This window comes from Budorcas taxicolor, chromosome 1 (assembly GCF_023091745.1).
Source record: "Budorcas taxicolor isolate Tak-1 chromosome 1, Takin1.1, whole genome shotgun sequence".
NCBI lineage: Eukaryota > Metazoa > Chordata > Mammalia > Artiodactyla > Bovidae > Budorcas > Budorcas taxicolor.
Genome location: NC_068910.1, coordinates 194,632,705 through 194,659,792, shown reverse-complemented (window position 1 = coordinate 194,659,792; position 27,088 = coordinate 194,632,705). Strand labels below are relative to the sequence as shown.

Sequence of the window (27,088 nt, the reverse complement as noted above, 5' to 3'; positions counted from 1 at the left end):
ATGTTTTTAAAACCACGCATCCGATGTTTTGTCCTGTAAATTCTGCAGACTTTTGATTTTTTTGGTCTAGATTACAGGGCATTTTTATCTCCAAGGCCATCTAAAGCTGTATGGCTAGTACAGTGAAGTGAAGTCGCTCAGTCGTGTCCGACTCTGCGACCCCATAGACTGTAGCCTACCAGGCTCCTCTGTCCGTGGGATTTTCCAAGCAATAGTACTGGAGTGGATTGCCATTTCCTTCTCCAGGGGATCTTCCCAACCCAGGGCTCGAACCCGGGTCTCCCGCATTGTAGACAGATGCTTTACCGTCTGAGTCCCCAGGGAAGTCTCCAAATGAGTGCTTTCAGTATTTCAAAACAAGGGGCCTCTTTCCTTTAATGTGTTTGAAACCAAATCAGAAACCTGACGCCCTGTACCAGCAGTGGAGCTGATCCCTACGTCCGTGTCTACTTGTTGCCAGAAAGGAGGTGGGCAAGTCGTAAGAAGACCTCAGTGAAGCGGAAGACCCTGGAGCCCCTGTTTGATGAGACGTAAGTGGCCCAGGTGGCCTGCTTAGAGTGTCACAGCCACTTGAGTATTTGTTGAGTATCTCCTGTGTGCCTGGCAACTGCCAGATGCTGGGAAGGGCTGGGGTTGAACAGGACACCAACACAGTCATGAAGCTTCTACATTTTGTGGGAGAAAAGGACTGCCAGAGAAGTTTAGCAAAACAGTTAACCATTTTTCTTGCCTGTGTGGACCAAAGCATTCCTGATTATGAAATGTTCCACACTCTTTCTCTTTAAACGAACCCCCTTTGGCAGCAAAGATTAGAATCTAGTCAGATGTTTGTTTTCAAACATAAGTAAACATACCTTGAACCTAAGAACCTAAAATTTCCTCCAAAGTTCCAAGCTCTTTGGCCTGTCTTCCCTCCTGTAACAAGCATAGATGGAACAGATACCTTCCCCCAGTGTGTCCACCCATGTCCTTGGGGACAAAATTAGCAGACAGAGTCTAATCACATTTCTTGCTTTTGATGAGTCTGTGGTGCTAAGTCTTATCTTTAATATTCTTATTCTTGATTTCAAGTTGATCACAAGGTACTTGCTTCTTTTTGCTGTGGGATCCTAAGAGAAGACATTGCTAGCCAGCCTAGGATGATTTACCTAATAATGTTTGTTTCTGCTTATCCTGATCAACAACTACTCATTTTAAAAAGAGTTGTACTGAGTTCTTTTTTGGGTCATGTCTAAAGATTAATATGTTCCTTCAAAAGCTACATTTTTAGTTCACTGATATCAACAAATAATGTGGGGAGAGAGAATTAATTTGTGTAATATTTATTGAATACTTTCTATTAATATTAGGCACCATCCTATATTCTACAGTCACACAAGTGAAAAATGTTGCCTTCAAAGGGAGCTCCGACATAAAAGGATGTCAAAATTGCTATGTGGGAACACAGGAGGTTGACTTTTGTGACAAACCTAATCTGTTAGTAATTCTCTCTCAAAATTGTAACAGCAAGATGTGCATGGATTATATACAAGGCAGACTTGGCAACCTTGATCTTAAATGTAAACCTAGAAGTAAAGAGTTCAGAGGTCTCTTGTTGAGTACATGATTGACACCATATACATTATAATTAAAATATCTAAATTAAAGATAAGAGAATCTTAAAAACAGTGAGAGAAAAACAAGTAATTACATTATAAGGAACCCGGCCCCACCCCCAGCCCCCAACATAAGACTATCGCAGAAACTTTGCAGGCCAGAATGGAGTGGCACAATACATTCCAAGTGCTAAAAGCAAAATGCTTCCAACCAAAAATACTCTACTGGGGAAACTTATCATTCAGAATTGAAGGAGGCTGCTTTAGTACCCTACTTTCATCAAAGGATAGATCATCTGATAAACTCAATAAGGAAACAGCTATATATGACTTGCTAGACCAGATGAACTGGTCTAATGCATAGAACAGTCCATCCAAAAGCAGCAGAATACACAGTCCCAAGTGACACAGAACATTCTCCAGGATAGATCATATACTGCTGCTGCTGCTGCTAAGTCGCTTCAGTCGTGTCCGTCTCAGTGCGACCCCATAGACGGCAGCCCACCGGGCTCCTCTGTCCATGGGAGTTTCCAGGCAAGAGTACTAGGCTGCCACGAACAAATCTTAAATTTAAGAAGACTAAAATCATGTTAAGAAATCAAAACAAATAAAATATGTTCAAAGAAAATGGAAATGTAACATAACAAAATTTATGGAATGTAGCAAAAATAGTTCTAAGAGGAAATTTCATAACAGTAAATGCATATATCATAAACAGGAAAAATCTCAAACCATCTAACCTTACATCTCAAGGAATAAGAATAAACAAAGTCCAAAGTTAACAGAAGGAAGGAAATAAAGTTCGGAGTGGAAATAGAGACAAAAAAAAAAGAAAAATCAATGAAACTCAGAGCTTTGAAAAGATAATCAAAATTGATAAACCTTTAGCTAGACTCACTAAGTGGAAAAAAAAAGGACAAAAAAGAGGAAACAGAAGCTGTAAAATTGATACCACAGAAATACAAAGGATCATAAAAGACTATGAATAGTTATATATCAACAACTTAGATAACCTAGAAGAAAAAGATAAATTCCTAGAAAGATACAACTTACCAAGACTGAATAATGAAGAAACAGAAAATGTGAACAGACTGATTACTAGGAAGAAGTTTAAATCAGTAATCAAAAATCACCCAACAACAGGTCCAGGGACCACACAGCTTCACTAGTGAACTCTACCAAATATTTGAAGAATTAATACCATTCGTTCCCAAACTCTTCCAAAATATAGACGAGGAAACACTTGCAGACCCACTTTACAAGACCAGCACTCTCACCAGGTTTATTCAACACAGTACTGGGAAGTCTAGCCATAGCAATCAGACAAGAAGAAAAAAAAAAAAGGAAGAAATAAAACCGTCACTGTTTGAAGATGACATGGTGCTTTATAAAGAAAATCCTAAAGATGCCACCAAAAATCTATTATAATGAATTCAGTAAAACTGCAGGATACAAACATAATAAATAGAAATCCATTGCATTTCTATACACTAACAACAAAGTAGCAGAGAAATTAAGAAAACCATTCACAATTGCACCAAAAAGAATATCTAGGAGTAAATCTAACCAAGGAGGTAAGAGACCTGTGCTCTGAAAACTAAGACACTGATGGAAGAAATCAAAGACAACACAAACAAATGGAAAGATACATTATGCTTATGAATTGGAAGAATTAATAATGTTAAAATGTCCATACTATACAAAACAATCTATAGATTCAATGCAATCAAACTTCTAATGGCATTTTTCACAGAAACAGAAAATCCTAAAATTTGCATAGAACCACAAAAGAGTCAAAGCAAGCTTGAGAAAGGTGAACAAAGCTAGAGGCATCATACTCCCTGATGCCTCCGGGCATCAAACTATATTACAAAGTTGTAATAATCAAAACAGTATGGTACTGGCATAAAGAGACATCAGTGGTACAGAATAGAGAGCCCAGAAATAAACCCACACATATATGGCCAACTAACTTATGACAAAGGAGACAAGAATGTATAATGGGGGAAGCACAATCTCTTCAACAAGTGGTGTTGGGAAAACTGGACAGCCACATGCAAAAGAATAAAATTCAACCAGTATCTTACACTGCACACAAAAATTAACTCAAAATGGACTACAGACTTGAATGTAAGAGCTGAAACTATGAAACTCTTAGAAGAAAACTTAGGTGAGTTAAACTCACTGACATCAGTCTTGGTGACGATTTTTTGGATTAGACACCAAAACCAAAGGCAACTAAAGCAAGACTAAACAAGCGAGGCAACTTGAGACCACATTAAAATGCTTCTACACAGGAAAGGAAACCAACAAAATAAAAAGACAACCTACCAAATCGGAAAAAATACTTGTAGATGATATATGGTAAGCAGTTAATATCCAAAATCTATATTAAAACTCACAGAACTCTACAGCAAAAAAAAAAAAAAAAAAAATCTGATTAAAAAATGAGCAGAGGCTCTGAATAGGCATTTTTCTGAAGAAGAAATATGGATGGTTAGTAGGTACATGAAAAGATGCCCAACATCATTAGTTATTATCGAAATGCAAATCAAAACCACAATGAGATATCACCTCATATCTCTGAGAATGGTTATTATAAAAAAAGAAATAGTAAGTGTTAGTAAGGATATGGGAAGGGAACCCTTGGGCACTGCTGGTGGGAATGTAAACTGGGGCAGCTATGGAAAACAGTATGCTGCTGCTGCTAAGTTGCTTCAGTTGTGTCTGACTCTGTGCGACCCCGTAGACGGCAGCCCACCAGGCTCCCCTGTCCCTGGGATTCTCCAGGCAAGAACACATGGAAAACAGTATGGAGGTTCCTCAAAAAAAAAAAATTAAAAAATAGTACTACCATACTACCAGGCAGTTCTACTTCTGTGTATTTATTGAAACAACGGTAATTCAAAATGATATATGCACACCGGTATTCACTGTGGCATTACTTACAATAGCCAAGACATGGAAACAACCTAAATGTCCATAAAAAAAGAAATCTTGCCATTTGCAACATGGATAGTCCTTGAGGGCATTCGACTAAGTTAAATAAGTTAGAAAAAGATAATTACTTATGATCTCACTTATATGTGGAACCTAAAAATACCAAAAAACCAAACAAAAAACCCCAAGCTCATAGATATAGAGATTGGTGGTTGCCAGAGGTGGAGATTAGGGTGTGTGTGAAATAGATGACAGGGGTCAATAGGTACTAATTTCCAGCTATTAAGTGAGTAATTCATGGGGATATAATGTATAGCACGGTGACTATAGTTAATAATAATTACCTATTTGAAAGTAGCGAGGAGAGTGGATCTTGAAAGTTCACATCACAAGAAAAAAAATTTTTTTTAACTATATGTGGTGATAGATGTTACTTAGACTGATCATTTTATAACATATACAAATCACAGTATTAGACATATAAAACTAATAATCCTTTGTCATTTATATCTCAATTAAAAAATTAAGAGATATTAAAGGATTATATTAAATCATGCATGTCAAACTTTTGAAAAGTGTAAAGCACTATTGAATTTAAAGAATCTTCACTCAATTTAAAAAAATTTAAAGATTAAAAAAAAAAAATCCTGAAGTAAGGAGTCCAGAGGCGTCTTGTGAGTATGTGACAAAGCTTGTATACTAAGATTCCTCTGCCCTACTCCACAGGCACAAGTGGGAAAAGGCCACTTTTTTCCATGCAATTTCAGCAAAACTAATTATTCAGCATCCTAGCCCTTAGTTGGTCAGAAGAAAACAAAAAGGGGTTGAGGTGGTACCAAGGGCAGGCAGAGTTCAGAGAGAGAAGGGACAGCTGAACAGAGCGACAACCAGAGCAGAGTCAGAGAAGGAAAGCAGCAGCCCCAAAGCACAGCAGTCCAAAGCAGCTCTCAAGAGGGGTAAATGGCCTCTCGACACCCCCAGGTTTTGTAACAGGACCGTGGTTGTAATAAGATGCAGTGAGTATCTGCTGCAACCCAACACTGCTCTAGATTCTCTGTGGCACCTGCAACAGTAGACAGTCTGTATCTTCTGTGTTACCGGCAGGAAAATGGATGAAACACTAGAGATTTTCAATGAAAGTAACTAAAATATATAAATCTCATTTCTGACTTTCTGCTCCTTAAAGATTTGAATTTTTTGTTTCCATGGATGAAGTAAAGAAGAGGTCACTAGATGTCGCAGTGAAAAACAGTAGACCATTTGGTTCACACAGAAGGAAGGAACTGGGAAAGGTAAGTACAAAAGGGGATCTTGGTACTCTTTCCCTCCTGGTGGCTACCTGGAGTTCACAGGTGGAACACATCCTTGCTGAAATTTTGATGCGATCATCAGTTTGTTATCAGAACTGACTTTAAGGAAGATACAGCCTCACTGGGAGGTTTTTCGTTTTGTGCCTTTTAAAAAATACTCTTAAGACTAAAGTATATAAATTAATAAACCCTATTTTAAGAAACTCAAGAATATCCAAGTTCATCACTACAAAAGTATTTGAACCTCTACTATGATATTAAGTATTGTTTTCACAAGTACAGCATTGTGTGAAGCTTGGATCTCATTATGTCAAGACTTTTGTGGTGAATGTTATTTTAACTTAAAGTTAGAAGTAAAGGAAATATAATCCTTAGGAAGGAGAGACAAAAAAAGAATGGTATTTGTACACTCTGTAGTTGTTGTATTTTAAACATTATCTTATGCTCATTCTTTAAAGCCCACTCTGTGAAGTAGGTGATGATATTCCCATTTTTATTGTTGAGAAAACTATAGTGTCTTGCTTAAAATTCTGGATCAGTTTGTAAGTAAAGGCAAGCTGTTTTCTCTAAAACATTCGTTATGTAAATTCCTGAGGTACAACTGCAAATAGCAGTTCACCTTTTCCTAGGACATTGAGGTTGGTGTCAGTACTGTCCTTCTGGAGAGGTCAGTAGGAAAAAGGAAGTCAAAGGAAAAAGAACTATTGCTCAAAACTCAAGGAGGCCCTTTTTAGGATCAGTTTCATTTATCCCAATATGTTTCCATTTAATGCAGTTTTGAGGAAGAGAACTGATAATTTATGCTTGTTTAGGTACTGATTGACTTATCAAAAGAAGATCTGATTAAGGGCTTCTCACAGTGGTAAGTGAATGTTTCATTTTATCACATTAAATCTGCTACTCAGTTTATTTCAGGTGGTTGCCCATATTCTGTTTCCGAAATTCTTCCCTCTTCAATATCTTATCAAGGAGGGGGACATTATCACTTTTACTTAAGGCTTTACTGCTTACAGACTTCACTTATCTAAAGAACCGCTGTAAGCTCTAGTCTTAACCCTGGCTGGTCAGCTTACAGAGATGAGTTCTGCTGGTCCCACAGGCCCAAGTAGGACAGACTAGGCCACCTGTCCTGATATTGCCACAACACACTTGCAGTACTAACACAAGTCCAAACCCAACTGTCTTACAGGTATGAGCTGACTCCAGATGGACAGCCTAGAAGTTGATGATGAACAACAACATCTTTATTTTTTAAATATGTACATATGTATATTTTATAATTTAAATCACAATAGCAATTTGAAACTACACATATATGTGGGTGTGTATATATACACATACATATGTGTATATATACACATACACACACATTCTTGTGTGCAGTGTAACTGCATGAGTGGATAGTATTATGCAGTGGTAAACACATGTAAAAGAAAGAACTACTCTTTCTTGGTTGGGTTTAATTGTTTAAATCCAAAAAGAAGTGGGGTATCTGTGCCTAACACATGATCAGAACCTCAGTGGTGAATTTTCTCTGACTTAGGACTTGCATGCATGTCTCCACCAGGTGTCTTGTCTTAGACACAGAAGACGAGGGAGGTCTGTTTGTGGAGCAGCTGTCAGTACTCCTGGGCAGGGACTGACGCAGAGAAGAGGGTTTTTCTATGGGACTAAAAAGTGACCCACCCAAAAGTTCTGAAAGCTAACTCTACCTAAGCTCTACTGGCTGCCATCTTTGGTACTTCTCTGGAGGTTTGTTCCTGTATCTGTGGAACTAAAACATACTTTCCTGATGACAACCATGTTAGTGATATACCTATATACCTTGAGTTAAGCACTTCAGTGTGGGATAGCCTGGGATCAAACTCCAGCATGTGGCATTATTTCTATTAAGAAAATGCAAACAGAGTTTCAAGCCCAGGTCTGTCTGCACTCCCATAGCAGAGCACTGGAGACTGGAGTGCCAGAGAGAACAGGGGCTTTCCGTATCTCTTTTAGATAGGTTTGGGAATTCTGTTCCACTTTTCTGAGGGCTGATTCACCTACACAACATTAAAAACAAATTATGTAAACTGTATATTTAAACAAGTGCCTCTTTTGCATTTCAGACTTTATAAAACCAAATATTCTTGTCGTTTCTCATGTTCCTAGAGCTGCTGTCAAGTCTTCTTGTCACTTGTCTGCTCAGGCAGCAGCCCCTGCCCTTGCTTCCTCTCCCACCACTGCTTTCACTGCCGCTTTTCTAAAGAATGTAACATGTCTAAAGAATGTAACATCTTAAAACAAAGTTTCTGACAGGTTACTCTCACTTATAAATTATCTCTTTCCTGTTTTCTACAAAATTCAAGCCCACTCCTTGTGTTTTAGACTGAATACAATCAGGTCTCCAGTTTTTGGCTGCCTTATTCATGTGCAGATGCTCTGTTCCAGAACTGTCCAAATATATCCTGCCTACTAATCCTACTCACCTCTTAGAGGCCTATGTCAAACTCACCTCCTCCACTGAGCCAGTGCACACTGAAAGGGCCTCTCCCCCCACCTACAGCATCTACGATCAACATTCTACAGTCTTCATTTTAACAATTCCCTGCCTTGTAACCTTTAATTTTAAAAAATGTTTATTAAATATCTACTAAAGTCATATGCTAAGAAACTATCTGTATTGTTTGGTATTTGATGTTTCTGTTTACTCTTTAATTAACCTCAAGTTACTTGAATTTTCACCCCCCTCATCCAAGACTAAGTACAAGACTTAGTACATCCATACTAAGTACATGGCAGATGTGTAATAACATTTGTTTTTGCTGTTTTGAGTGACAAGTTCTCATTATAAAATAGGACAATTGATGCCTGTCCTATCTACCTCACAGCAGCATTGTAATGTTCGCTAAACAGACAAGTTCCTTGAAATGATAAAGTACCAGAGTAATAAATGGAATGTATCATATATCATTTCCTGAATATTAGCAACCCTAAAACTACTACTGAGCAAAATGGCAGACAAAGCAGACAAGTGAAAACCTATCCTTCCTCTAGTCCAAACACACAGAAAACCTAATTAAACCATAAATTTTAAGCATGATTTTAAACATGATTGAGTAAAAAGTAACACAGGTTAAGTTCCAATGATAGTTCAAAGAGAAAATCTAAAGTAGCATATAGGAACTGAAGAGGGTGTTTTGAAGAGAACCAGAATTTTAGCACACTGGATAAAAGGTAAAGCTACTATGTAAGGGACATGGAGCCTGGAAAGTTTTGTCCTCACAAAACACCTTGGCTGAGAATGAGGACAAGGAACTGGTTGTCAGCAATGGGTGGAAACAGTCAGCTACTCTCTCCTGTCGGAACATGGGGTCTGAAGTTACACACAACTGACTTAGTTTGGAAACCTCGAAACTAATGTGAAGTTGGGTTTAGAACCTGGAACCATGTCAAGCCCTGACTGGGGCAACCACAAAATTGCCCCCTAGGGTTGTGATTCCCATCTAGGACACACGTGGAACCACCGCAGCAGATAATTCCCACTAAAAGGAAGCTCACAGGCAAAAAAAAAAAACAATTTTTTTTAATATGAAGCACATGGGAATACCAAATTGAAAAATGGCCACTGGATGTATTTCAGCAAGAAACAAAATGTAACATAAGGCAGGAGTGGCTTGTGGAAAACAACAGAGAGTAAGGTAAACCTAAGTAAGTCTTGACTGTTTTAAACAAGGAAGCAAGCAACCTAAAATGTCTGCAAAACTGGGCTAGTACTGACATCTAAGAGCCTTGAAGCTGGTTCAGAGGAATGTTCAAAGTATTCAAGTCCTTATTTAAGAAGCTAAGGAGTTTTATATTTTAAAATATAGCTTTGTATGTGGCAGTTACTAGTTACCTTTCAGCTCCAAATCAACCCATCTTGGCCCTGCTTTGATACTAGAAATAACACAGCCTCCTCCCCTCTGCCAGGGGTCTTGATGTTAGGCTTATCAATTGAGGACACTGCAGAGACACTGCAAAGTCAGAGTGGGAAGAAGGGGCTTTTCTTCCTTTACTGAGGTGCCCTTATCCACGGCAGCTAGCTGACTGTCGTGTGAGGCTGTTCTGTTACCTAAGCACCCACCACAGTTTACTCTTGGCTCATGCCCTTGGGCCCTGCAATCATAAACACAGTCTTCATGGTTCAGCACCATCCAACACCCTCTGGCAAGTTTACTTGCCACAAGTGGGTTGCCTGTTCCTGTGGCAGCCAGACCTCTACTCAGAGGTTTAAATAGCCTCTTAAGTTGATATATTTACAGTGAAGGCACTCTTGAGTTCGTTTCTTGTTTACTCCCCTTTATCCCTGGGGGTAGTATCTGCTTTCTGAAGTCACTACTGCATTCTCCTTAGAGTCCTCTTATGTCTCCTTTTAGCAGTTAACTACTTTTACTCGTCAGCAATTCATATTTTAAATGTTTCCTGTTAGGCTACCTGTGCAATGTAGTTTTTGTCTTCTGACCTGACCTTGACTAAGTGTGTATTAAAAATTTTAAGATAACCAATAATATAGAGTAATAATAGAAAAATCAATAGAGTTGAAATATAAAACTTCCAAATCAGTAGTGAAGAAGAAATAAAAATTCAACACTGCTCCAAAAAAATAGAAAAGAAAAAAGTAGCATAGAAAAATATGATAAATAAAAAAAAAGAAAAGATAGGCAAAAGACTTCTAAATATACTTGTAATAACTCTTTGTGACCCATGGACTATATAGTCCATGGAATTCTCTAGGCCAGAATACTGGAAGTAGGTAGCCAGTCCCTTCTCCAGGGGATCTTCCCAACCTAGGGACAGAACCCAGGTCTCCCATATTGCAGGCAGATTCTTTACCAGCTGAGCCACAATCATAGTAAAGGCACTATTAAAACCTATGTCAAATTCCATGAAAATTAAAAGTACAGCTATATGCTATTTACAAGAGGTTCACTCCAAATACACAGAAGTGTTGAAAGTAAAAGGTTGAAAATGACAAACCCAAGGGTAGTTTAGACTTCTGTTTATAGTAATGGTACCAAGTGAAAGTCGTTCAGTCATGTCTGACTCTTTGGGACCCCATGGTCTGTAGCCTGCCAGGCTCCTCTGTCCATGGAATTCTCCAGGCCAGATTACTGGGATGGGTAGCCATTCCCTTCTCCAGGGATCTTCCCAACCCACGGATCAAACCCAGGTCTCCGACACTGCAGGCAGATTCTTTACCATCTGGGCCACCAGGGAAACCCAAGAATACTGGAGCAGGTAGCCTATCCCTTCTCCCTTGGATCTTCCTAACCCAGGAATTGAACCGGGGCCTCCTGCTTTGCAGGCGGATTCTTTACCAGCCGGGCTACCAAGGAAGCCCAACATTACGCTTAACAGTGAAGCATTAAAAGATTTCCTTTTGAAATCTGCAACAAGAAAGGGTTGATTCCTATCACCACTTCTACTCAGCCCTATATTGTGGCCTATGTAGTTGGGTAAGGAAAAACAGGTTTATCTGACCAAAACTGTTTATGCAGATGATATGATCATAAGTATGAAAATCCAAAATAATCTAAAGATATACTGCTTTGTTGAATATAAAGTAAACATTTAAAAATCAATTATAGTTCTCTATTTCTGAAACAGTTGGAAAATGAAATTTTAAAAAGACAACTTATAAATGCATAAAGATCAAATACTATGAATGTATCTGGCAATAATCCCTACAGAAAAATTATGAAACTTTATTACGAAATGTTAAAGTAAACCTAACCAAGTGGAGAGCTATGCTACAGTAGGAGTTTGAAGATCCAACATTATAGATTCTGATTTTCCCCACTGATCCTATGTTTAATGAAAGTTCAATAAAAATCTCAATATGTAGTGTGTCTGTGTGTATAATTTAATAATCAGACTCAATACACATGGAAATACAAAGGGTGGGATACCAAAGTTTATTTTAAAGTTAAAATAATAAAAACAGTGGGATACTAGTGAGGGGGAGATAAATGGACCAAAAGAATAGAAGAGAGTCCAGTAACAGACTCATTCACATACAGATATTCAATATATGACAGAAGTAAACACTATAAGCAGAGGGGAAATAATAGATTTTTCAATAAACAGTGCTGAAACAATTGGGTATCCATGACAGAAAAGGTAACAGTCCTTTACTTACATCACATTAAAAAAAAAACACAAAAAAAAAACTCCAAGTATATTAGACTAAGTGTGAAAGGCAAAATTATACAGCTGTAAGATGACACAGAAGAGTAACTTTACAGTTTGTGACTAGAGAAAGATTACATAAGACACTAAGAACACTGACTATAAATCTCTACATCTTTAACTATATTCTCTATATTAAAATTAAGTTCTTCAGTTCATGAAAAGACACTAGAGGAAAACGGAAAGAGGAAACAGAATGGAAAGAAGGCATTTGCAACATGTGTAACCATCAAATGGTTCATGTCTAGAATATGTAAATAACTCTTACAAATCAATAGGAAGACAGACTGTGCAACAGAAAAAAACACCAAAGACACATACAAGCCCTTCAAAAATAAACTACAAACTAAAAAAAAACAAAGGAAAAGATGTTTAACTTCATTAGGAATCAGGAAAATAAACATTAAAGTCACACTAAGAGCTCTACACATTATACTGGCCAAAAAAATAAAACAAAACTGACTTACCAAAAGTTGCTCAAATACGGAAAACTGGGGACCCTTCATACAGTAATGGTGGGAATATAAGTTGGTACAACTACTCTGGAAACAGTTTGGCATTTTCTTCTAAAGTTAAAATACATATGATCTATCAAAACCACACACTAAACAACCCCAGAGGATCCATGCACATCATTAGATGTGTTTTCCTCTGCTGCTGTTGCTGCTAAGTCGCTTCAGTCGTGTCCGACTCTGTGTGACCCCAGATGGCAGCCCACCAGGCTCGCCTGTCCCTGGGATTCTCCAGGGAAGAACACTGGAGTGGGTTGCCATTTCCTTCTCCAATGCATGAAAGTGAAAAGTGAAAATGAAGTCGCTCAATCGTGTCCGACTCTTAGTGACCCCATGGACTGCAGCCCACCAGGCTCCTCCATCCATGGGATTTGCCAGGCAAGAGTGCTGGAGTGGGTGGCCATTGCCTTCTCCGGTGTTCTCCTCTAGGACCCAGCAATTTTGCCTCTTAGATTCTAGAAAACCTGCACACAGTGAACAAGGATACATGTACAAGAATGTTCACAGCAGTAGCTCACAATAGCTAAGAACTGGAAGCAACCCAAATGGCAATCCCTAGAATAACAAACAAATAGATTATGGAACATTCATAGAAGAACACTAGACCCCAATGAAAACAAATGACCTGGACCTACATAAAACAATATAGATAAACAGTACAAACATGATGTTGAACAACAGAATTAAGAAGAACATACAGCATGATTCTATTTTTGTAAAGCTCAAAACTAGCAAAACTCAACTATCTTGGGTTAGGCATACACACAAAACTGGCAAAACTATTTAAAAAAAAAAGAAAAAACAAGTAAATGATTAACATAAGCCAAGCTAATGATTATCTCTTGGGGGAAGACACATATGGTGTGTGGGGAAGGCATTTCGGAGTGCTGGTGATGTTCTATTTCATGGATGCTGCATGGGTGTTCACTTTATAATCATTTATTATACTTGAAATTTATGGTTTTTACCATACTTAGCATATGTGTTGTATTTTATAACATATAAAAAAAAGATTAGTGAAATATGAAAAAAAGGAAAAGAATATCCAGCAACTATTAACTGAAAGGACAAAACTACATTCAACGTAAAAGCATGTATAGCAATGAAGAGATATTAATCAAGAAGATATTACTGACTATGAATTTATAAATACTTATAAAACAGGCCATAAGTATTTTTAAAGTACTTATGAAAAAGCAAAATTTGACAAGTTCAGGGATTTCAGAATTTCCCATAAACTAAACCAAACAGACAAAAAAAAGATAGAAATAAAGTTGATTTAAACAGTATATTAATAACACTACATATATATACACACATATAAATGTATATATTAGAGATTAGACTTTTTAAAGCACATGTAGAATATGTGGAAATTCATCACAATAAAGTCACAAAGAAAATCTCAATGAATTCCAAAGATCCAATACCAAAAGACCATGTTCTCTGACTACAGTACGGTAATAGAATGTGCCATTTCCTTGCCAGGAAAGCAATAGCTTCCTGCTGGCTGGACTAAAGACAGACATTGGCATTCCTTGTTCCTAGAATTAAAAAGGTCAGTAAACTCCGAACTTAAATGCAACCTTTCTATTACTTGCATTACTTCTCCCTGAGTTTCTCTTATTCACACACTGTACTTTAAAACAATCTTAAAATTTAAGTACTCAAGAACTGCTTAAGAATTATTCAAGGATCTAAAGTTAATTTATTAATTAAACTTAGCAATTGTTCTCTATAAAAGAATCTCAAAGTCAATAAAAACTATACAGATGGAGGCCTCAATAGAAAGAAGGGGGTAAATTTTGAGGTAAATATATTTTATAACCCATGTCTCAGAGTAAGATCAATCCTACAAAATACTTAGGATGTTAAGAATGCAATTTACACAGTAAAAATGATTTGATTTGTTTTCAGTATGAAAGTATTTTTAATTTCCTTACTGCAGGTACAATGGCATCCAAGTCATCAATTTCTGTAACAGAAAAACAATAATAAAACAGTAGCTTCATCTAGTGTTAGGCTCAGATGAAATGATACCTCTGTGCAAAGGTAAACCTCAAACACAAAGGCAACATCACTAGTGCTTTCAAACACATGAAATTTTTCTGTAAAAGTATATCACTGATTCACAGGACATTTGTTTGTAAAAGCTACCTACAAAAGCATCTTCTGGCTCTGATATTAATCTCATTAGCAGTGTGCTCTTAACAACAGATTCTACTCAGCATATTTGTAACATTATGTTACTGCCTCTTTCTAACATATGGGTGAGCTTACATGGTGAAATCCCTAGGAGAGGCCCTTTCTCTTTCCTGGGCCTCCATCTAAGGACTTAGGGACCTCTTCTGTCAGAACACAGATGATACAAGAAAGGAAAAGAATACGAGCAAATCTACAACTGAGAATTACACTGTAGTAAGTAAGGTACAAAGATCAAGTTATTCCATGACCCGCATTCTAAAATCACACCTGTTTTCTCCCTAGAAGAGAAATCTGCCTTATAAATAAACCTCACAGAGAAGGACTTTGGTTGATATGAGAATTTTCTCAACTAATCACACCTACTCATGAGAAAAAAGAAAGTCCTTCTCCATACTTGATATTCAGTAATCCACTTTGTAGTTCTAGATGCATAATATGACATCTGTTGTTGTTGTTGTTGTTGTTTAGTTGCTAAGTTGTGTCTGACTCTGCAACCCCATGGACTGTAGCCCTCCAGGCTCCTCTGTCCATGGGATTTCCCAGGCAAGAATACTGGAATGGGTTGCCATTTCCTTCTCCATGGGATCTTCCTGACCCAGGGATCAAACCCACATCTCCAGCACTGACAGGTGGATTCTTTATCACTAAGCCACCTCACATCTAGTAATAATAAAAATAGTCATGTTTGCCAAAACAGATTTAATTTCTGAAATGTTAATATTTACTCCAGAATTTCAACTGTAACCAAACAGCACATGAACAATGTATATGGAAGCAAACAATCCCACATGAACCAAGCTGAGTATTATATCTGAGAAGAAGTTTCTATACAAGGATTATGAAATAAGTGTTAATAGCACACCTAGTAAAATGTTTGTTAATGACAAACTCACTGTTAATCGCTACCTCAAAGCAAGTAAAATCATATTGCAGGAAACAAACTCTTTGAGATACAAGGCAATAAATACATTTCTACATTTTCACATCTCAAGTTAAACTTTCAAATTATGTCTTCCCTTGCCATGATCTTTTCAAACGTATGAGCATGAATAAAGTACACTCACTTGTCTCCGTTGCTTCCAGTCTACATAAAATTGGCCACAAAAAATTATGTTCAACTAGGCTATATACTCTAGTCAGATATGCCTTTCATTTACTCATCTTCTTACCAAATTTTAACTTACTCATTCCTTTATCTTCTATCAAACCTTATCTCCTCTTCTAATTTAATTTCCTATGTCAAAAAGTTATTCTTTAAAAAACAAAAAAAACCTTTCAACTTCAAATGAGCTACACAGAAAAAAAATTCATTAATCATAATGAATTAATGAAGTAAATAAATCACTATAACCTTTTTAAAAAGTAATTTTGTTTTGTTGGGTTTAGGGAATCTTAGTTCCCCTACCGAGGATGAACCTACACTCTCAACAGTGAACGTACATAGTCCTGGCCAGTGAACCACCAGGAATTCCCTAAAAAGTGTTCTTAATGGTAAGATTAATTATTTTTATAGCCATAATAAATCACACTTAAAGTAAGAGATGTGGGTTTTTATTTTGCCTATGATTTCTAATTATATTTTTTTCCCCTTAAAGCCTTCAAGCTGACCAAGAGTGTAAATGTATCTCTTCCCTTCCACAAACTTATAAATTTATCTCTTCTACAGATGTTTACGTTATATTATTTCTCATCATCTGAGGAAATTAAATTTAAAAAAAGAGTAGGTAGGAGTTATCTTTTTTAAAGAAAGAAAAGGAGGAAGAGGAGGAAGAAAAATTAAAAACACACCTATCAAGATCATAAATTCTACAGACATTTCTCATTATCCAGTGACAGTCAGGGTTAGAGTGGGCCTAACCAGAATAATGTCATTTCTCATTTTAAGGTCCTAAAACAAAAGGCTCAGCTCCTTAAAGAATATGTGCTTCTTCTCTGTTCTGTAGATTAACCCCAACCAACTTTAACTGCAAAAGTTAGAAGTTTGTTTTCACTACTATTAGTGGTTTCCACTTTCTACCACTCTAGGTAAAAACACTAATACAGTGACTAAGGAACACTCTTTCCTCAAACCCAATGCCATCCTGAGACTCAATATTTAACCACCTCCGACGAAAATCTTACCTAAGATTTTGAGTAGATCATTAGTAAATGCCTGAAATGCTGGGAAAAATTCCTCATGTTCTTCCAATTTGTGGATAATGCTTTAAACAAAAAAAAGCACAATTTATACTGTATTTCTGACTTAGGATTCTTACATTTGATTGGACATAGAACATTTCAAAACAGAAAGAAACTGTCCTGCTAATTTAAATACAAATTTAATGATTATTTACTGCAATCTTTCCTTCTGAGCTCTTTGTTCATCTAGTAATAGTCTTCTAAAACAACAAAAAAAATCTACTAGCAGTATAATCATCTGTTCTAAGGTTAAATCTAACATTTCTAATATGGGAACTTTCCATTTAGCTTGAGGAGTCTTAAGAGACCAATGTTTTCTAAAAATAATTGATTTTCATATCCTGTATTCTATTAAACATTAAGAATAAGTATCAGTAATCTGTAAAACTGGGAGGGAGAAAAATACCAATAGTGAGACATACGTTCCTTTTAAAATCATCAAGTGTCAGAAACCTCAAGTGTCAGATTAGGTTAGGGTTCCTCTTGGAAAACTTGCAGAACGTATGGAACATATACTTCCCTTATGTTGCAGTATAAAATCTGAGGGAGGAGGGAGGAAGAGTACAGCTATAACATTTTGACATTAAAAAAAATTAGGTTTTATGTTGGAGATGCCTAGCTTTAAAAAAGAAATCCTTAATATTTTATCAAACAATGCACATACTCTTAGTGATTAATCAGTGATATATGGTAATCTACTAGAAACTAGACTTACTTATATATTCTGAATTAACATGAAGTTGCTGACAAAGTTTGACTTTCTCCAATTATAATTTCCCTTGGGAATAAGCTTATAGCAAAAATGCTAGACTCCTGACTCAGACCCCAGAATCTACTTTTATCTTGAAAATATTTGATATTCTCTCCATCCCTAAGGTGTGAGATTATTTTTACAAATGCTATTCCAAACAGGAAAGGTAAATAACTTATGAAGTTTTGAAAATCTTTAGTTTTACCACTCCAAACATTCTGGACAATACTTTGCAACCTTTTTAAAATAAATACCTTTGAAGGTCTTCTGGTCCTAATACCTGCATAATCTTTTCATTCACATCTTCATTAATCAGCCTACACAATTTTCCAACTGTGCTCACCAGCACACACAATGAGGATGAACTATCTGCAAAAGAGAAATAAAAGGAAAGACTATTTTAAGGGAATTTTCAAAATTAAAAATCAAATAAATTAAATTAATTAAATCAAATGTTATGTTTCTGTTACCCTCAATTTTTTACCTACTTTTTGCTGATTTATTAATGGGGCCTCCCTGGTGGCTCAGACAGTAAAGAATCGGCCTGCAATGCAGGAGACCCAGGTTCAATCCCTGAGTCAGGAAGATCCCCTGGAGAAGGGAATGGCTACCCACTCCAGTATTCTTGCCTGGAGGATTCCATGGACAGAGGAGCCTGGTGGGTTACGGTCCATGGGATCGCAAAGAGTCAGACTTATTAATAATCATTATTAAGTGGGGGGCCAAATGAAAATGAGTCATTACCTAGTTCTAAGAGTTCTTGGAGGTTTCTCACAGCATTGTTCAATTCTCCAAGCCTAGTATAAACTTCATTCATTCGAGGATAGACGCCAGTTAAAGAAGGAACATCAAATAATTTTTGGAAGTGAGAAACGACAGCTCGCAAAATGTGGAAGTCTGGCATATTGCTGTCCTGCCCAAAAGAGAGGAAGTAAAAGAAAGTTCACATCTTAAAATTATTCCAAATCTTATAAAAACTTTAACAAGAGAAAGAGTTATAGTAGAATATCTGTATCCATATCATTAATTTCACATTAAAATGTGAATGTCTATATAAGTACTGGGTAGTATTACCTTTGCCTTATTTTCAACTTCTTCTAATATGGTATCTACTATAAACAACAGATCTTCAACTCTGACACCTTCATTTTCATCCTGCTTCTTTAAATTATGCCAAGGCACCAGTTCTGTAGACAGTATTTTCAAGGACTTATATAAATCCTTCATAACAAAAGAAATAATATGCTATTATGCATTTTTAAAGTTTTCATAATCATGTTAATAAAATATAACTATCCAAGCAGATGTAATACATATATTAACCATCATCAGTATTTTTTTAAAAATACCGTTACCTGTTTAGAAAGAGTCTTTTACATTCATTTTCTTCAGGCCTTACAAAAAACATTATACATATACTGATTATCTGGAATCTGGATGTTTAAAGTAATTGTACGTTATTTATTAGTAATGTACGCTATTTTTTAAGTAATTATTTTGAATTATTGATGAATAAAAAATAAGCTTGTCCTATTTTGCCCTTGATTTTTTAAATAACAGACTTATTGAGATGCAATTCATATACCATAAAATTCATCCTCTTTACTGTGTCATTCAGTAGTCTCATTTACAGAGATGTGCAATCATCACAATTATCTTAATTCTAGAATATTTTCATCATGCCAAAAAGAAACCCTTATTCCCCATTCTCTCTTGCTCCCAGGCTTTGGGTAACTACTAATCTTATTTTCTTTTTCTGTGGATTTGCCTATACTGAGCATTTCATTAAAAAACAGAATCATAAATATGTGACTTTTTGTGACAGGTTTCTTTCATTTAGGATATTTTCAAGATTCATCCATGTATGTAGCTCCAAGAAAAAATTTAATTTGAAAAGATGACTAAAAAGTAATTCTACTTAATTTTCATGACAGCCTACTTGTTTTCCTGGCCTAAATATGTTATCCTAATCTATTTAAAACTGTGCACAGGGAGCTGGGATCCTGTAAGTTTAGAAGTCTAAGACTGGTCAGTCAATAAACAAATATTTACTGGGCATCAACTATGTGCATAGCACAGTGCTTGGCCCTTTAAAACAACAATGTCATGCAAAAGAAATGTAATGTGTGTCACAGTAATATTATCTAGTAGCCATGTTAAAAAAGTAAAAAGAAATAGGTGACAATTTGAATATATTTAACCCAATATATCCAAAATAGTATCAACAGATCATCTATTTTAATTATCTTTTAATCATCTCCATACTATTTCTACTAAATCTGGTGTGTAATTTTATACTTGCAGCACATTTCAATTGCAACTATCATATTTCAAGTGATCAAAATCTACATGTAGCTGAGTGGTTACTGTATTAGACAGTGCAACTCTAGAATACAGAAGGAAACACAGGAAGTTCTTATTTTTCTCAACTTCTTATTTTTGTCCTCCACTTATTTAACACTCACCAATTAACAGCTACATGCGGGAGACCTGGGTTCAATCCCTGGGTTGGGAAGATGCCCTGGAGAAAGACATGCAACCCACTCCAGTATTCTTGTCTAGAGAATCCCCATGGACAGAGGAGCCTGGTGGGCTACAGACCATGGGGTTGCAGAGTGGGACACAACTGAAGCGACTTAGCAGCAGCAGCAGCATTTGGTAAGAAGGAGGAAGAGTATAACATTTTGATGGTTTTTAAAAAATTAGCAATTCAAGGCAACACATTCAGTGTCAAATAAATGTACTAAACAATTATTACCACCAGAATTTGAAAAAGTCAGGAAGTCACAACACAATGACACTTTGATTAACCAGCATTTCATCAGTAAGGTACAATTATAAAGAAAAAACCTAAGGTAAAAGCACACCAAATATAAAACTTTGATTGAGAATAAAAGTATACAAAGCCTACAGACTCCGATACATTCTCAAAGCATGTAGAGTATTCAACCACATACCTTTAAGGAAGCCAGTTGATCTGCCCACATTTCTATTATAGGAACAAGATGCTCAAATCCACAATCCTGAATAAGATCTCTATTAAAATGTTGGGCTGTTCCTTTGCTCTGTTTATATATTATTACTGGAGCTCTTGGATTGTGAATAATTGAATTGATGCTACTCAATACCTTTAAAAAAAGATGGCATTTTTAGTTGAAAAGTTTATCACAGTCCTATCAGAGTGATCTATGTTAGAGTGCTTATGTATCAATGCAACATCATTTTCTGAGTTAGAGATTCATTGGACAGGAATCACCAAGACAAGTGTCTTTCAAAGGGCTGTACAGAATGAGTGAAAAATGCTGTTTTCTTCTTTCCCCATAGAAAGCTACAGGTCTCCTGAGAATTTAATTTCTGATGTTTATTTACAAGTAGTTGTTTGGCTTAGAATGTACATTTCAATGTTTTGATTCTATTACATTTAAACTCTACTTTGAATACCATTTTAATGGCAAAAATAATTCCCCTTCATTAAATTACTAATGAGCACAGGAATAGAGTCTTTATTCTCCCTCTCCCTCACATCAAAAATTAAGGGCAGCAGAGCAGGGAGAGCAGGGAGCTGATCTCCAGATGGTCACAGCACAACCTCATTCCATGAGGCTGATGGTGAACTGAGGAGGATTACATACATGGCTACCAGTGTGTATCCATACTTTGCAGATTGTTTGCAAAAATTACTGCAATTTTTCTCTTTCTTTGTGCTCTCGCCTTTGCAATATGACACTGCAGGTTCTCCCACCAAGAAATAGAGTCTATTTTCTACTCCGTGAATCTAGGGGCAACCTTGGGCCTTGCTCTGGCAGACAGAAAAGGAAATAATGGTGTGCCAGTTTGGAGCCCAAGACTCAAGGGGCCTTGATTATTTCGGCTCTCTCCCATTGAGCTCTTCTGCCTTGTGGAAGTGAAGTTGCTCAGTCGTGTGTGAGTCTTTGCAACCCCATGGACTGTAGCCTAACAGGTTCCTCCATCTGTGGAATTTTCCAGGCAAGAGTACTAAAGTGGGTTGCCATTTCCACCTCCAGGGGATCTTCCTGACCTGGGGATCGAACTTAGGTCTCCTGCATTGCAGGCAGACGCTTTACCCTCTGAGCTACCAGGGAAGCCCCTTGGGCAGAGGAGCATGGCAGGCTACAGTCCTTGGGATAGCAAAGAGTTGGACACTACTGAGGGACTAAGATGATGATGATAACCTGTGGAAGAGCCCAGGCTAAATGGTGAATGATAAAAGACACATGGCCCAGTCAACCCAATCACCCAGATATCCATTCAACTCCAGAGCCACCTAGCTGACTTGTATCTGATAGCAGGTGCATGAAGGAGCCCAGCTGAGAACTGCTCAGCTGTTCAAGCACAGTAATACTAAAAGGGTTGCTATTTTAAGTCATTAAGTTTTAGGAGGGCTGCTTACACAGCAAAAATAAAGTGATAAGAGAAAGATGGACTAGAATAAGGAGAGGAAGCAGCAATAAGAGAAGTTTGCCTTTTTACTTTATGGTAGGTAAGAATATACCCTGTGACCAAGGACACTTTGGAAGACAGTCAAGCTTTGCTTTCATGGAAAAAAAAGTACATATAGCTGGAGGCCTTTAAGGGAGTGTCAGTTGAACAAGAGAAGGAGAAGAATTCATAAGAGGTCAGTTGGTAAAAACGACACACACACACATTCTATGATAGAGAAAAACGGGCAGTATTTGGTCATCAGCCACACAAAGGCCACCAGTGCTAGATTACACCAGCACCAGTCAAGAAAGGTTCTACTCTTTTGCTTTCTAGTCTCACTCAACATCCACCCTCACTGCCAACGTGGAAGAAGCCAGATACAGCAGAGGACAGCAATGAAATAATGAAACAGATCACAATCCCTTGGCACACTGCTTATTTGGAGAAGTACAGGGCAGGCACAATTTGAACTGGATGAGAGACTGAAATTTTGATGGAGATTTAAATAACTTGTTCTCCCAATTTTTCATCAAGAAAGTTTTGATGAAATTTCCTTAAATGAAAATAAAAAGACTATGAACAATAAATACTATTTATATAGTCAGGGTTCACCAGAAACAAAATGAACAGCATGTGTACTTGTGTGTGCATATGTACGTGTATTTATTAATTATAAAGAACTGATTCACTCTATTACAGGAGCTGACAAATCCTGAGATCTACAGTCAGCAGTGCTGGAGACCCAGAAGAGCTCATGATACAATTCCAGGCTGAATTCCCACAGGCTTGAGACCCAGGAAAAGCCAATGTTTCAGTTCAACATTTGAAGGCAGGAAAAAAAAAAAACTGATGTCCCAGCTCAAAGGCAGGCAGGCAGGCAGAAAGTTCCCTCTTCCTCAGCCTTTTTGTTCTACTCAGGCCTTCAACTGATTTGATGAGACCCACCCACTGTAGAGAAGGCAATCCACTTTGCCCCAGTCTACCATTTCAAATATTAATTTCACCCAGAAACACTCTATATAGACACACCTAGGACAATATCTGACCAAATTATCTGGACACCCTCTAGCCTAGTCAAGTTGACACATAAAATTAACCACCACAAGTTGACCCCTTGTCAATTTGACACCCTTGATACACTTTGCCTTAGGCACTCAGTCATGTCCAACTCTTTGAGACTCCATAGACTGTAGCCCACCAGGATCCTGTGTTCATGGAATTCTCCACCCAAGAAGACTGCAGTGGGTAGCCATTCCCTTCTCCAGGGGATCTTCCCAACCCAGGGATTGAACCCAGTCTCCCACATCACTGGCAGATTCTTTTACAATCTGAGCCACCAAGTTTGTCTTGAAGTGAAGTGAAAGTTGCTCAGTCATGTCTGACTCTTTGTGACTGTATAGTCCATGGAATTCTCCAGGCCAGAATACTGGAGTAGGTAGCCTTTCCCTTCTCCAGGGGATCTTCCCAATCCAGAGATTGAACCCAGGTCTCCCACATTGCAGGCAGATTCTTTACCAGCAGCTGAGCCACAAAGGAAGCTCAAGAATATTTGAGTGGGTAGCCTATCCCTTCTCCAGTGGATCTTCCCAACTCAGGAATCGAACCAGGGTCTCCTGCCTTGCAGGTGGATTCTTTACCAGCTGAGCTATCAGGTTTGCCTTAAACCATCCAGAAAGAAAGACTCTGATGCTGGGAGGGATTGGGGGCAGGAAGAGAAGGGTACGACAGAGGATGAGATGGCTGTATGGCTGGTCACCAACTCTATGGACGTGAGTTTGAGTGAACTCTGGGAGTTGGTGATGGACAGAGAGGCCTGGCGTGCTGCAATTCATGGGGTCACAAAGAGTTGGACACGACTGAGCGACTGAACTGAACTGAAATCATACTTAATCTCCAAATACACACAATAACAAACAAGATCATTGATTACCTAACATGATACAACTATGCTGTATACAATCAAAGATGCACTAAAACCCCTTTGCCAGAAAAGGAGGTGAAGTCCTAAAGTGATGATTATTATTCTTGATGCGTTTTTCTAAACCCAGGTTGTATACCTGGAAGTTGTTGGTTCATGTACTGCTGAAACCTAGCTTGAAGGATTTTGAGCATAACCTGATTAGCATGGGAAGTGAGTGCAACTGTCAGGTGGTTTGAAGATTCTTTAGTACTGCCCTTCTTGGTAACCAGGATGAAGACTGAACTTTTCTAGTCCTGTGGCCACTGCTCAGTTTTCCAAATTTGCTGACATTTTGAGTGCAACACTTTAATAGCATCATCGTTTAGGATTTTAAATAGCTCTGCTGGAACACCATCACCTCCACTAGCTTTACTGGCAGCAGTGCTTCCTAAGGTCCACCTGACTTCACACTCCAGGATGTCTGGCTCTGAGTGAGTGACCACACCATCATGGTTATCTGGGTCATAAAGATCTTTTTCGTAAAGTTCTTCTGTGTATTCTTGCATTGCTTTTGCTTGTATTAGGTCTTCATTGCTTCTATCCTTTACTGTGCCCATCCATCCATGAATGTCCCTGTGATATCTCCAATTTTCTTGAGGCGATCTCTAGTCTTTCACCTTCTGTCGTTTTCTTCTATTTCTCTGCATTGTTCATCGATATCCTGATAACTTGATATCCTTCTCCTTGATATCCTGTAATTTAAAACAATGATATAGGACTTTCCCCGGAGAAGGCAATGGCACCCCACTCCTAAGTACTCTTGCCTGGAAAATCCCATGGGTGGAGGAGCCTGGTGGGCTGCAGTCCATGGGGTTGCTAAGAGTTGGACACGACTGAGCAACTTCACTTTCACGCATTAGAGTAGGAAATGGAAACCCACTCCAGTGTTCTTGCCTGGAGAATCCCAGGGATGGGGGAGCCTAGTGGCTGCCGTCTATGGGGTCGCACAAAGTCAGACACGACTGAAGCGACTTAGCAGCAGCAGGACTTTCCTGGTGGTGCAGTGGTTAAGAATCCACCTGCCAATGCAGGGGACACAGGTTCAATTCCTGGTCCAGGAAAGCCACCACAACAGGAAGCCCATTTATCACAACTAGAGAGTAGCACCGCCCCGCCACCCCCCGCCCCACTCAATGCAACTAGAGAAAGGCCGGGCACATAAACAAAGACACAGCACAGTCAAAAATAAACAAATGAATAAATAAATACGTAACAGTTTTAAAAAACTATGATATAAAATTCAGGTCAGTTCAGTCACTCAGTCGTGTCCGACTCTTTGAGACCCCATGGACTGCAGCAAGCACGCCAGGCTTCCCTGTCCATCACCAACTTCCAGAGTTTACTCAAACTCATGTCCATCGAGTTGGTGATGCCATCCAACTATCTCATCCTCTGTCATCCCCTTCTCCTCCTGCCCCCAATCCCTCCCAGCATCAGGGTCTTTTCCAATGAGTCAACTCTTCCTATGAGGTGGTCAAAGTACTAGAGTTTCAGCTTTAGCATCATTCCTTCCAAAGAAACCCCAGGGCTGATCTCCTTCAGAATGGACTGTTGGATTTTCTTGCAGTCCAAGGAACCCTGCAGAGTCTTCTCCAACACTACAGTTCAAAAGCATCAGTTCTTCGGCACTCAGCTTTCTTTATAGTCCAACTCACATCCATACATGACTACTAGAAAAACCATACCTTTGACTAGCTGGACCTTTGTTGGCAAAGTAATGTCTCTGCTTTTTAACATGCTATCTAGATTGGTCATAGCTTTTCGTCCAAGGAACACGTGTCTTTTAATATCATGGCTGCAGTTACTATCTGCAGTGATTTTGGAGCCCAAGAAAACAAAGGCTGCCACTGTTTCCCCACAAAGTGATGGGACTGGATACCATGATCTTAGTTTTCTAAATGTTTTGAGCCTTAAGCCAGCTTTTTCACTCTCCTCTTTCACTTTCATCAAGAGGCTCTTTAGTTTTTCTTCACTTTCTGCCATAAAGGTGGTGTCATCTGCATATCTGAGGTTATTGATATTTCTCCCGGTAATCTTGATTCCAGCTTGTGCTTCTTCCAGCCCAGCGTTTCTCATGATGTACTCTGCATGTAAGTTAAATAAGCAGGGTGACAAGACACAGCCTTGATGTACTCCTTTCCTGATTTGGAACCAGCCTGTTGTTCCATGTCCAGTTCTAACTGTTGCTTCTTGACCTGCATACAGGTTTCTCAGGAGGCAGGTCAGGTGGTCTAGTATTCCCATCTCTTTAAGAATTTTTCAATTTGTTGTGATCCATACAGTCAAAGGCTTTGGTGTAGTCAATAAAGCAGAAGTAGATGTTTTTCTGGCAGATGTTTTTGTGTGGCAGATTGAGTATTCTTTGTCATTGCCTTTCTTTGGGATTGGAATGAAAACTGACCTTTTCCACTTCTGCGACCACTGCTGAGTTTTCCAAATTTGCTGGATACTCAAATATGAAATAAAATCATTATGTAAGAGAATAAGAGCAAGAAAAAAAAAACACTTGCCATGTGTATATTTACAAATATATACATAGAAAAACATAAATATATACATACACACATAAATATATGAACATATTCATAACAAAAGAAGGAAGCAATACACATGACAATTACAATCTTCACCTCTGTTGTCATCATATGGTCACAGCTGGTATTTATCACTACTTTCTTCCATTACATATTATTTATTACATCTGCCTTCAACAACCACCTCAGATGCTCCTGGTTCTTTACTTGCTGGTGTAATTCAAATCTTCATTGCTGAAGGGTCTGGACCAGGCTGTTGGAGTTTTCCATTGACCTTTATAACAAGGTACAGCAACACTAAGAGATGCCCTAACAGAGATCTTATATCCTAAACACACTCTTCCTTTCCTTCCTTGTGGTGCAGTAGTACCTTGCTCACCGTTCTGCCCAGTGGGAGGATTTCTCTTCACTACTTTCCTTCAGGGATGCCCCAGATAAGAGCTGTAGTGC

At 38.0% G+C, this 27,088-nt stretch overlaps 2 protein-coding genes across 2 annotated transcripts in view; one reads left to right on the top strand and one right to left on the bottom strand.

Annotated features, from left to right (window-relative positions):
- The window catches only part of ESYT3 (extended synaptotagmin 3), a 53,726-nt gene extending 46,655 nt beyond the window's left edge, over positions 1 to 7,071 (top strand). The window contains exons 20-23 of the mRNA XM_052646840.1: positions 399 to 530; positions 5,722 to 5,827; positions 6,658 to 6,707; positions 7,035 to 7,071. Coding sequence (XP_052502800.1) covers positions 399 to 530; positions 5,722 to 5,827; positions 6,658 to 6,707; positions 7,035 to 7,071 — 325 coding nt within the window. The remainder of the gene's footprint in view (positions 1 to 398; positions 531 to 5,721; positions 5,828 to 6,657; positions 6,708 to 7,034) is intronic.
- A 7,409-nt stretch (positions 7,072 to 14,480) lies between these two features.
- Positions 14,481 to 27,088, bottom strand: part of CEP70 (centrosomal protein 70) — a 66,817-nt gene continuing 54,209 nt past the window's right edge. Inside the window, exons 11-16 of the mRNA XM_052641970.1 lie at positions 20,659 to 20,829; positions 18,776 to 18,922; positions 18,446 to 18,614; positions 17,956 to 18,070; positions 16,894 to 16,973; positions 14,481 to 14,542 (exon numbers count right to left, since the gene is read on the bottom strand). Coding sequence (XP_052497930.1) covers positions 14,481 to 14,542; positions 16,894 to 16,973; positions 17,956 to 18,070; positions 18,446 to 18,614; positions 18,776 to 18,922; positions 20,659 to 20,829 — 744 coding nt within the window. The remainder of the gene's footprint in view (positions 14,543 to 16,893; positions 16,974 to 17,955; positions 18,071 to 18,445; positions 18,615 to 18,775; positions 18,923 to 20,658; positions 20,830 to 27,088) is intronic.